Source organism: Ranitomeya imitator, chromosome 10 (genome assembly GCF_032444005.1).
Source record: "Ranitomeya imitator isolate aRanImi1 chromosome 10, aRanImi1.pri, whole genome shotgun sequence".
Taxonomy (NCBI): Eukaryota; Metazoa; Chordata; class Amphibia; order Anura; family Dendrobatidae; genus Ranitomeya; species Ranitomeya imitator.
In genome coordinates this window covers 31,512,697-31,525,902 of record NC_091291.1, presented here as the reverse complement: position 1 = coordinate 31,525,902, position 13,206 = coordinate 31,512,697, and the positions used below count along the sequence as shown (strand labels likewise).

At 48.6% G+C, this 13,206-nt stretch overlaps 1 protein-coding gene across 1 annotated transcript in view; it reads left to right on the top strand.

The window, feature by feature from the left end:
* Positions 1-12,823, top strand: part of LOC138651330 (galactoside alpha-(1,2)-fucosyltransferase 2-like) — a 31,071-nt gene extending 18,248 nt beyond the window's left edge. Inside the window, exon 4 of the mRNA XM_069741434.1 lies at positions 12,586-12,823. Within this exon, the coding sequence (XP_069597535.1) occupies positions 12,586-12,761 (176 nt within the window). The 3' untranslated portion in view covers positions 12,762-12,823. The remainder of the gene's footprint in view (positions 1-12,585) is intronic.
* The last annotated feature ends 383 nt before the right edge of the window (positions 12,824-13,206 follow it).

Sequence of the window (13,206 nt, the reverse complement as noted above, 5' to 3'; positions counted from 1 at the left end):
ATAATGGAGGTGGTGGAATGGGCAATGATGGGGTGTTGGGGGAGGAGGAAATGATGGAGATGGTGGAATGGGCAATGATGGGGTGGTGGGGGAGAAAGCAATGATGTAGGTGTGAGAGAAGGCAATGATGGTGGTGGTGGAAATGGCAATGATGGGGTGGTGGGGGAGAAAACAATGATGGAGGTGCGGGAGAAGGCAATGATGGTGGTAGTAGAAAAGACAATGGGAGTGGTGGGGAAGGAGGCAATGATGGGGGTGGTGGAGGAGAAGGCTGTGATGGAGGTGGTGGAAAGGGCAATGATGGGGTGATGGAGAGGGCAATGATGGGGTGGTAGGGTAGAATGCAATGATGGTGGTGGTGGAAAGGACAATGATGGTGGTGGAAAGGGCAATAATGGGGGGAGTGGGGGAGGAGGAAATGATGGAAGTGGTGAAATGGGCAATGATGGGAGTGGTGGGGGAAAAGACAATGATGGGGGTGGTGTGGGAGGAGGAAATGATGGAGGTGGTGGAATTGGCAATGAAGGAGTGGGGAGAGGATAATAATGGGATGCGGGGGAGGAGGACAATGGTGGGTGTGGGGGATTGGGATTGAAAGAAGGGGACTTATAATGGACTTAGGAACAGGGGGAGGTGGAGGGAGATGTTATTATCGCTTATTATATCTAACACAGTCCCTTAGTATAGAGTGTACGTACTTATTATGTATAACACAGTCCCTTAGTATATAGTGTGCTCAGTAATTCTGTATAACACCATCCTTAGTTACATACTTTCCTCTTTTATTATGTAGAACATCGCCCCTTATTACGGACCATCCTCTCTAGTCATATATGGTGCCATCCCTTATTATATAGCTTCCTCTGATGTTATCGATATATGGAAAATGGTGGGCACCACAAAATATCAAACAATTCATATAGCTTAGTGCAGACAATGTGCTAAGACAATGTGAACACAAGCAAAGAGAAACAGTGTTTTGGATGTTTAATCAATAGTGGAGGCTTTATTAAGACAACAAATTGCCAACAAGAGTTGACATCTAAAAACAATTAAAAACAAAAGTATGAAAACATACAAAAAATGGTGAGCAGGCAAAAAATATTTTCTATGTATAATACAATGCAAAATTTAATAATGATATTGAATAAAGAGACCACCACCAGAGGGATCAAACTGAAAAATGGCGAATTATGCAATCATGTGCAAGAATGAGAGAACTAATAAGGCAGGAATCTGCCCAGCAGTGAGATGTGAGTATCACATGGATAGAAAGGACTCCCACTCACATCAGTATCTATAATATAACGCTGGGAGCGTCACTCTGTCCGAAGCCTCTATAGACTGCGCAAGCGCAAGCGCCGGCGCAGTCTGGGCCTCACAGAGCGACGCTCCCGGGAGATCGCGGTGTGCGTTCACACTGAACGCACACCGCGATCTCCACCGCAGAAGCAGGGACCGCCAGGAGGGTGAGTATCGGCCTATATTCACCTGTCCCCGTTCCATCGCTGAGCGGCGCCATCTTCCCGGTCTTCGGCCTGTGACCTTCAGTTCAGAGGGTGCGGTGACACGCTTAATGCGCGCCGGCGCCGCCCTCTGACTGAACAGTCACAGCCAGGAGACCGGGAAGATGGCGCCGCTCAGCGCTGGAACGCCGGACAGGTGAGTATAGGAAGTGCTGGGGGGCCTGAGCTGGCGGCGATACCGGCACCTGACCCCCACAGCGTGCCGGTGTCCCCGCCTGCTCAGGCCCCCCAGCACTCGGCGCCGAGCGGGTCAGAGGCAGTATGGGGACGCAGGATGGAGCAGCACATAAGGATGGGGACGCAGGATGGAGCAGCACATAAGGATGGGGACGCAGGATGGAGCAGCACATAAGGATGGGGACGCAGGATGGAGCAGCACATAAGGATGGGGACGCAGGATGGAGCAGCACATAAGGATGGGGACGCAGGATGGAGCAGCACATAAGGATGGGGACGCAGGATGGAGCAGCACATAAGGATGGGGACGCAGGATGGAGCAGCACATAAGGATGGGGACGCAGGATGGAGCAGCACTTAACAGTATGGGGACGCAGGATGGAGCAGCACATAAGGATGGGGACGCAGGATGGAGCAGCACATAAGGATGGGGACGCAGGATGGAGCAGCACATAAGGATGGGGACGCAGGATGGAGCAGCACATAAGGATGGGGACGCAGGATGGAGCAGCACTTAACAGTATGGGGACGCAGGATGGAGCAGCACATAAGGATGGGGACGCAGGATGGAGCAGCACATAACAGGATGGGGACGCAGGATGGAGCAGCACATAAGGATGGGGACGCAGGATGGAGCAGCACATAAGGATGGGGACGCCGGATGGAGCAGCACATAAGGATGGGGACGCAGGATGGAGCAGCACATAAGGATGGGGACGCAGGATGGAGCAGCACATAAGGATGGGGACGCAGGATGGAGCAGCACATAACAGGATGGGGACGCAGGATGGAGCAGCACATAAGAGGATGGGGACGCAGGATGGAGCAGCACATAAGGATGGGGACGCAGGATGGAGCAGCACATAAGGATGGGGACGCAGGATGGAGCAGCACATAAGGATGGGGACGCCGGATGGAGCAGCACATAAGGATGGGGACGCAGGATGGAGCAGCACATAAGGATGGGGACGCAGGATGGAGCAGCACATAAGGATGGGGACGCAGGATGGAGCAGCACATAACAGGATGGGGACGCAGGATGGAGCAGCACATAAGAGGATGGGGACGCAGGATGGAGCAGCACATAAGGATGGGGACGCAGGATGGAGCAGCACATAAGGATGGGGACGCAGGATGGAGCAGCACATAAGGATGGGGACGCAGGATGGAGCAGCACATAAGGATGGGGACGCAGGATGGAGCAGCACATAAGGATGGGGACGCAGGATGGAGCAGCACATAAGGATGGGGACGCAGGATGGAGCAGCACATAAGGATGGGGACGCAGGATGGAGCAGCACATAAGGATGGGGACGCAGGATGGAGCAGCACATAAGGATGGGGACACAGGATGGAGCAGCACATAACAGGATGGGGACGCAGGATGGAGCAGCACATAAGGATGGGGACGCAGGATGGAGCAGCACATAAGGATGGGGACGCAGGATGGAGCAGCACATAAGGATGGGGACGCAGGATGGAGCAGCACATAAGGATGGGGACGCAGGATGGAGCAGCACATCAGGATGGGGACGCAGGATGGAGCAGCACATAAGGATGGGGACGCAGGATGGGAGCAGCACATAAGGATGGGGACGCAGGATGGAGCAGCACATAAGGATGGGGACGCAGGATGGAGCAGCACATAAGGATGGGGACGCAGGATGGAGCAGCACATAAGGATGGGGACGCAGGATGGAGCAGCACATAAGGATGGGGACGCAGGATGGAGCAGCACATAAGGATGGGGACGCAGGATGGAGCAGCACATAAGGATGGGGACGCAGGATGGAGCAGCACATAAGGATGGGGACGCAGGATGGAGCAGCACATAAGGATGGGGACGCAGGATGGAGCAGCACATAAGGATGGGGACGCAGGATGGAGCAGCACATAAGGATGGGGACGCAGGATGGGGCAGCACATAAGGATGGGGACCCAGGATGGAGCAGCACATAACAGGATGGGGACGCAGGATGGAGCAGCACATAAGGATGGGGACGCAGGATGGAGCAGCACATAAGGATGGGGACGCAGGATGGAGCAGCACATAAGGATGGGGACGCAGGATGGAGCAGCACATAAGGATGGGGACGCAGGATGGAGCAGCACATCAGGATGGGGACGCAGGATGGAGCAGCACATAAGGATGGGGACGCAGGATGGGAGCAGCACATAAGGATGGGGACGCAGGATGGAGCAGCACATAAGGATGGGGACGCAGGATGGAGCAGCACATAAGGATGGGGACGCAGGATGGAGCAGCACATAAGGATGGGGACGCAGGATGGAGCAGCACATAACAGGATGGGGACGCAGGATGGAGCAGCACATAAGGATGGGGACGCAGGATGGAGCAGCACATAAGGATGGGGACGCAGGATGGAGCAGCACATCAGGATGGGGACGCAGGATGGAGCAGCACATAAGGATGGGGACGCAGGATGGAGCAGCACATAAGGATGGGGACGCAGGATGGAGCAGCACATAAGGATGGGGACGCAGGATGCAGCATGAACATAAGGATGGGGACGCAGGATGCAGCATGAACATAAGGATGGGGACGCAGGATGCAGCATGAACATAAGGATGGGGACGCAGGATGCAGCAGCACATAAGGATGGGGACGCAGGATGCAGCAGTACATAAGGATGGGGACGCAGGATGGAGCAGCACATAAGGATGGGGACGCAGGATGGAGCAGCGCATGACAGGATGGGGACGCATGATGGAGCAGCGCATGACAGGATGGGGACGCAGGATGGAGCAGCACATGACAGGATGGGGACGCAGGATGGGAGCAGCGCATCACAGGATGGGAGCAGCGCATGACAGGATGGGGACGCAGGATGGAGCAGCGCATGACAGGATGGGGACGCAGGATGGAGCAGCACATGACAGGATGGCGACGCAGGATGGAGCAGCGCATGACAGGATGGGGACGCAGGATGGAGCAGCACATACCAGGATGGAGACAATATACCAATATAAATGCTCGCCACCCGGGCGTAGAACGGGTTCAATAGCTAGTCACATTATAATGATCAAAAACATGCATAACCCATATTTACCCAATAGAGTGTGGTAATGTCCGCACAGCCCAACGCGTGTCGCTGCCCGCAGCAGCTTCATCAGGGGTAGTTCCTCTGAGGTTATGTACAGTACTGTCTCTTACATGGTGTATTCTTGTTAATTTTGTTATTACATAGTCCCCTCTCTTGTTAAATATAAAATGACTGCTGATGGAGGAGCCGGTGACCAGAAGACCAGTCCATCGGCTCCTCCATTAGAAAAGAAGCTTTCCCATGCTCCCATCAGTCGTCATTGCATTATACAGCTAACAAGACAGGACGGTATGTAATAAAAAACAGGGTTCTATATTATCTAATATGTAAATATGTAAGGGACAGTATTGTACATAAAAAGAGAGGGCACTGTATAATAAGGTACGGCAATATACATAATAAAGGAGACTATGTAATATATATACACATGTATGTGTGTGTGGATATACAGTACAGACCAAAAGTTTGGACACACCTTCTCATTTAAAGATTTTTCTGTATTTTCATGACTATGAAAATTGTAAATTCACACTGAAGACATCAAAACTATGAATTAACACATGTGGAATTATATACTTAACAAAAAAGTGTGAAACAACTGAAATTATGTCTTATATTCTAGGTTCTTCAAAGTAGCCACCTTTTGCTTTGATGACTGCTTTGAACACTCTTGGCCATGGGTGCCATGGGTGCCAAGTATTCACCCTCCCTTGCAAATTTGGTGATGGCCTTTTGGGAGATGGAGTGTGTTTTTTCTGTGGCCAATCTGTATTTGGAACATGTGGTGTGGTATGGCAGATACATAGATGATACCCTCATTATCTGGGAGGGGGATGTGTCTGCCATACCACACTTCATGGATTATCTCAATCAGAATGAGTAATAATATTAAATTCACATACAGGCATGACAGTACAAATACCTCTTTTTTGGACCTGGAACTCATGGGATATATAGATCAGAACATTATCACTAGAACATTCCATAAGCCAGTGAGGGGTAATACCATCCTACATGCTAATAGTAGCCACAGCAAGCATACTATTAAATCAATCCCGGTGGGTGAGTTTACCAGGACTAAACGGAACTGTAGTTTGGAGGGGGATTTAAAGGGAGAATTTGGACAGGTGGAAAATAAATTAAAATATCGCAAATATCCTCAGTGGACAATTAATCGGGCAAAGAGGATTGTGGATGAAAAAAAAATCGCAAGGAACTGGTAATGTCCCCAAAAAATGCACAAAAACCTGGTTAAATTATACAGGGTTTTTCAGATGTGGCACAAATAATTGTAGTACTTGTAAATATGCTGTTGTGGCTAAAACTTTTTACAACGCGGATGGAACAGTCAAATTTGATACTAAGCAGTATATTAACTGCTATTCCACTAATATAGTGTATAAGATTGATTGTAAAGATTGCAACCTGTCTTATGTGGGGTGCACGTCCAGGAAATTAAAAACACGCATTAAGGAACATTTATATGATATAGGCAATACTCATAATGCAAATAGAAATATATCAGCAGCATCTAGACATTTTGTTACGCACCATGCCCGCAGTACAACATGCTTCCAGGTCCAGGGAATAGAACGGGTTAATATGTCTCCTCGCGGTGGAGAAGCCAGGCGTTGTCTCCTCACGCAAGAACCATATTGGATTTTCCAGTTGAATACTCGATTCCCGATGGGATTAAATAAGCGAAATGAAATCATGCTGCATTATTGTTGATTTTGGGGTGAATATTTTAAGCATTGTTTGTATGTGTTCACTATTGGTTTTATGTCAGGACCTTTCAATTTGTCATGTGATTGATAGCAGTGATCTGGTTGGATGAGTTCCCTCATATAGAGGTGGACAGCCAGATCATGGTATGGCTTTGATAAAGATCATCTAGATCGAAACGCGTTGCCGTATAGCCTCTGTCATCTACGGGCACATACCCGAGGGAGCTTGTACACCTTGTACATTTGGTTTTTATTATTGTACGAATATACAGTTTATTTTAAGGAGCTGGAATTCAACCCCCCTTTTTTTTTTTTCCTGATGAAAAACACGTCTGCCTGCAGCGGAGTTCCGTGCACCTGCGGTGGTTACTGGTGAGCTGGCTTTAAATCTTTTTTCTTTATCTCTGTCAGATGCCTAATCTATCTGTGGGTTACAAATTTGGGCATCTCAGGCCTCCATTCCACTGTATTTGCTGTGTTACCCTAATTCTATACAGTATTGGGGGGTGAAAATTGCAAACATATAGGCCACATTTTGAGCATTATGGTATCTCTTTCAGAGCCCTGATCTATCCGTGGGCTACACATTTTGGCATTTCAGGCCTACGTTCACTTTTTTGCAGTGTGCTACCCTAGTTCTATACAGTATTTTTCAGTTAAAAACAAAAATCTAGGCCACATATTGAGCACTGTGGTATTTCTGTCAGACTCCTGATCTATCTGTGGGCTACAATTGTGGGCATTCCAGGCCTCCATTCCACTTTATTTGCTGTCTGTTACCCTTGTTCTATACAGTATTTTGGGGTAAAAAATACAAAAATACAGGCCACATAATTATTATTATTATTATTATTATACATTTTTATAGCGCCATTTATTCCATGGCGCTTTACATGTGAATACGGGGCAAATATAGACAAATACATTAAACATGAGCAGATAACAAGGCACACGAGTACATAAGGAGGGAGGACCCTGCCCGCGAGGGCTCATAGTCTGCAGGGGGTGGGTGAGGATACACTAGGAGAGGGAAGAGCTGGCTGTGCGGCTGTTCAGTAGGTTGAGGATCACTGCAGGCTGTAGGCTTGTCGGAAGAGATGAGTCTTCAGGTTCTTTTTGAAGGTTTCTATGGTAGGCGCAAGTCTGATGTGTTGGGGTAGAGAGTTCCAGAGTATGGGGGAAGCACGGGAGAAGTCTTGGATGCGGTTATGGGAAGAAGAGATGAGAGGGGAGTAGAGAAGGAGGTCTTGGGAGGACCGGAGGTCGCGTGTAGGTAGGTACCGGGAGACCATGTCACAGATGTATGGAGGAGACAGGTTGTGGATGGCTTTGTATGTCAGTGTGAGGGTTTTGAACTGGAGTCTCTGGGCGATAGGAAGCCAGTGAAGGGCTTGACACAGGGGAGAGGCTGGGGAATAGCGGGGGGACAGGTGGATTAGTCGGGCAGCAGAGTGTAGGATGGATTGGAGTGGTGCCAGAGTGCTAGAGGGGAGTCCAGAGAGTAGGAGGTTGCAGTAGTCGAGGCGGGAGATGATAAGGGCATGCACTAGCGTTTTTGCAGTGTTGCGGTCAAGGAAAGCACAGATCCGGGAAATATTTTTGAGTTTGAGACGACAGGAGGAGGCAAGGGCTTGGATATGTGGCTTGAAAGAGAGGGCAGAGTCGAGGATCACCCCGAGGCACCGGGCGTGTGGGACTGGGGATAGTGAGCAGCCATTGACATTGATGGATAGGTCTGGTGGAGGGGTAGAGTGAGATGGGGGAAAGATGATGAATTCTGTTTTGTCCATGTTCAGTTGTAGAAAGCGAGCAGAAAAGAAGGCTGAAATGGCAGACAGACAGTGCGGGATTTTGGTAAGCAAGGAGGAGAGGTCAGGTCCGGAGAGGTAGATCTGCGTGTCGTCAGCGTAGAGATGGTACTGCATACCGTGGGATTCTATGAGCTGTCCCAGGCCGAAAGTGTAGATGGAGAAGAGTAGGGGTCCTAGAACAGAGCCTTGAGGAACACCGACTGACAAGGGGCGAAGTGAGGAGGTGGTGTGGGGGAGGGAGACACTGAATGTTCGGTCTGTCAGATATGACGAGATCCAGGAAAGGGCCAAGTCTGTGATGCCAAGGGATGAGAGGATTTGTAGCAAAAGGGAGTGGTCTACAGTGTCAAAGGCAGAAGACAAGTCCAGGAGAAGGAGGACAGAGTAGTGTCGCTTGCTCCTGGCAGTTAGTAGGTCATTGGTGACTTTAGTTAGGGCAGTTTCAGTTGAGTGATGGGAACGGAAGCCTGATTGTAACCGATCAAAGAGGGAGCAGGAGGAGAAGTGGGAGGACAGTTCAAGATGGACGTGTTGCTCCAGCAATTTGGAGGCATAAGGGAGAAGAGATATCGGGCGATAGCTAGACACAGAGGATGGGTCGAGGGAGGGCTTTTTGAGGATGGGTGTGATCTTGGCATGCTTGAAGGATGAGGGAAAGACACCTGTTGTGAGTGAGAGGTTGAAGAGGTGCGTTAGGGTTGGGATGAAGACCGTGGAAAGGTTAGGGATGAGGTGGGATGGGAGCGGGTCAAGCGTGCAGGTGGTGAGGTGTGATCTTGACAGGAGGGTGGAGAGCTGATCTTCTGTCATGGTGGAGAAGCTGGTTTTGGAGGAGCAGGGTTGAGCAGCTAAGAGGGGCAGTGGGCGCTGTGGGCCAAAGCTTTCTCTGATCGTATCGATCTTCTGTTTAAAGAAAGAGGCGAAGTCATCAGCAGAAATGAGGGGGGAAGGAGGAGGTGCGGGGGGACGGAGTAGAGAATTGAAAGTGTTGAAAAGCTGTTTAGGGTTGTGGGACAGGGAGGATATGAGGGATGAGAAGTAAGTTTGTTTTGCGGCAGTGAGCGCAGACTTGAAGCTGGCGAGGGACTGCTTGTAATGAGCTTTGTGGTATCTCTGTCAGACACCTGATCTTTCTGTGGGCTAGACATTTGGGCATTTCAGGCCTCCATTCCACTGTATTTGGTGTCTGTTACTCAAGTTTTATACACTATTTTGAGGGGAAAAAAAACAAAAAAATACAGGCCACATATTGAGCATTGTGGTATATCTGTCAGATGCCTGATCTATCTGTGGGCTACAAATTTAAGCATGTCAGGCCTCTATTCATCTTTTTTGAGGCGTGTTACCCTAATTTTATACAGTATTTTGTGGTAAAAAATACAGAAATACAGGCCACATATTGAGCATTGTGGTATCTCTGTCAGATGCATGATCTATATGTGGAATACAAATTTGGGCATTTCAGGCCTCCATTCCACTGTATTTGCTGTTTGCTACAGTAGTGCTATACAGTATTTTGGGATAAAAAATACAAAATTACAGGCCACATATTGAGCATTGTGGTTTCTGTCAGAAGCCTGATCTATCTGTGGGCTTCAAAGATGGGCATTTCTTGCCTCCATTCCACTGTATTTGCTGTCTGTTACCCTAGTTCTATACAGTATTTTTTTGTTAAAAAAAGAAACAATACAGGTCAGATATTGAGCATTGTGGTATCTCGGTCAGAAGCCTGATCTATCTGTGGGCTAGAAAGTTGGGCATTTCAGGCCAACATTCACCTTTTTTGTGGTGTGTTACCCTAGTTCTATACAGTATTTTGGGGTAAAAAAATAAAAAAATACAGACCACATATTGAGCATTGTAGTATCTCTGTGAGACGTAACCCAAAGCCAGATCCATCCCCATCCAATTGACCTTCCTCCAATAAAACATCACCGACTCCAAGAACCCCACCCCCCGCCCCACTTGCCACTGTGACAATGAAAAATATCATGAAAAATTATAAAACAAACAACATCACCCATCCCTTAAGAATGGTTAAACGACCACCATAACACTACTAAACATCCCTGAAAAAGAGGGAGGGTGGGTGGGCTTTTCCCGCTGTCTTCTCCTTGTGAATGGCAATTTTTCCCACACTTTTCCCCCCTTGTCGCCCGTCTCCAGCCCCCTAACTCCTCCCCCATTCCCCTACAGCCAATCCCCTCACGGTGTTTCAAAAAACAATATGGCAAAAAAAACCTCCCATGGCAACGCAGTCATGGGGGGCCTCCATCCAGCTGCGCCCATTCCAGCCCCCATCTTGACCGCGCATAGCCCATTTGGGATTTTTTTCTCCCCAGCATCACCCCCCAAACTAGCCACTTGTGGCCAAACAAAATTCCGCAACCCCCCACTTAACACTAATTATGCAATAAAGACATAACACATTAAATTCTTTGGATAATTTTGGCCACAGCGGCCAGTTTATTAACAAACAACAATTAATTATTATAATTATAACAGAAATATCTGAAAAACTTGAGGGGGAGCGTTCTTGGAGCTAAAAGATCTGGCATCATATATAGGCAAAAAATGCCCCCAAACTTTTTTAACCAACACTTTTCTACCCTCAGCCGTGACCACCAGCTCGAGGGCACCATGTAACCCTTTTCAGGGCAGACCAAAAAACCCCAAAGCTCCCGAGGACAACCACCGTCCAGAGCCCGTAACCACAAGCCAGATCAACCCCCATCCAATTGACCTTCCTCCAATAAAACATCACCAACTCTAAGAACCCCGCCCCCCTGCCATCCACGAACAGCCCTGACCACCTCAGGCTCGTGAGTACCCCACCACCGCCAATGCCCTTTTGACTCCCTCCTGCAGGGCGAGCGCCACAAATCAATACCGATATCATTCAGGTGCACACCATCTTCTCTCCAGAAATTACCGACCCCAGCCTCCAACTCAAAATGCCTCACTGCAATTCCCCCATTCCTGGATACAAACTTTGCCACTGCCCTATTAAGTTTTATCCTGGCCCTATTAATGCCTTTCAAGGATCGAGCCAGTCTCCATTGCTTCCTAGGCACGATGTCAGACCACACCGTCACAACTCCCGGATAAGAGTCCCACAATCTCAACAAATCAAAACAGATGTCCCTGATCAACTCCCTAACCGGTTTCGTACCCAAGTCATTCCCCCCCACGTGCACCAGTAAAATATCCAGAGCTCTAACCAAACGCGCAGCCCGGGAAAATTCTGACAACACCCTGTTCAATAGCATACCCCGAAACCCCAACCATCAAATCTCTACCGTATCGCGACGAAAACCTAACTGCCTGCCGTCCGGCCTGGCGTCGGCCCGCGCCGCACCCCAATACACGAACGAATGTCCGAAAATCCAGGTCAATAATGGGGGCCGACCTAAAAAACAGAACAACAATTATATACCAGCAAACTCAATACACCCTTAAACGCCTAACGACGTACGTAAGTCAAATAACGATTAGAATTCCATCGCCCAATCCGTTTAATCACTTCGGCTCCTAAACCCAAACCGTCTGCCTCCATAGCGGCCCCAATTCTAAAAGAATGAGACCCGTAGGACCCAGAATCAAATCCCAATTCAACCAAAACCTTTTTCAAAACCGCCAAAAATTGAAAACGGGACAAAAAGGTATTCCAATTTGCTTGACCCGAGCAATGAGCACCCGAGCATTTTAGTGCTCGTCCATCACTAAGAGCTACCCCACAGGCAGCAGGACTAGATCTATACTCCCATGAGGAATTGAGATTAGAAGATAGAGTTGTAAAAACAATCAGGACTGCTATAGGCTTACAAATGCCACCTGAGCATTTTGGTCTTATAGCCCCAAGGTCAGACTTGGCCTTAAAGGGGATTCAGATAATGGGAGAAGTGGTAGACCAGGATTATCAGGGAGAAATTAAAGTACTTTTAATGAATAGTGGAGGAAGTGACATGCTAATACAGAAGGGAGATAGGATAGCATATTACTGGTACTGGCTATCCCTAAAAAGCTGGTGGTCAAAGGAAGGGCCCCTACGGTTGTGACAGTCAGAGGAGATAAAGGATTTAGATCCTCTCATCCTAACAATGATGGTGCAAAAATCTGGGTGAAATAACTGGGGGACAAAGATCTTCCAGAACCTGCTGAAGTAATTGCTCGTGGAGCAGATAATGTGCTGATAGTTATGAAACCTGGGCAAGAGAAGTGGGAACACGTCCCAACTGACAGGTGTTATCTTAGAGAATAATATATGTTTTTCCTTTAGATCAAAATCTGGAAATGGTGCATCATTGCAGCCACCGTGTACAAGGTCCTTTCAACTTCTGTCACTACCCAAGAGATCTTCAGACCGAAAACGGAGAGACCAACCATGGAAAATGGGGCTTTATGGAAAACCAAACAGAATCTATGGATTTACTTGGCTTAGCTGATGAACACTAGCAGAGGCATATCTAGGGTTCCTGGTACCCGGGGCAAGAATTCATTTTGGCGCCCCACACCCCCCCCCCCCCAGGACATGTGCGATTTTCACACTTAGTCATGTACCCACGAGCTCCTCTCCCTAATGCTCTCAATGTTCAGTGAAAAACAGAGAAGAGAAGCTCATTGTCACAGGACCATAAGTATGAAAATCACATATGATTGACGTGTCCATGTGACGACTACTGGAACCTGCAGAGCTGAATCCTGAGATCGCAGCTTCTGAATTCTCACAACGCATGCACTGCACACTTTTAGGATTCTCCCTTGCCTGTGGACAGTCATGTCAGCACAAGCATGTGATTTGTGTACTTCTGACCACATTCCGACTAGACGTTCCCGGCCTCGCTCAGTTCATTTTCATTGAATGAGGCCACACATGTCTAGTCAGCACGTGACCGCATGT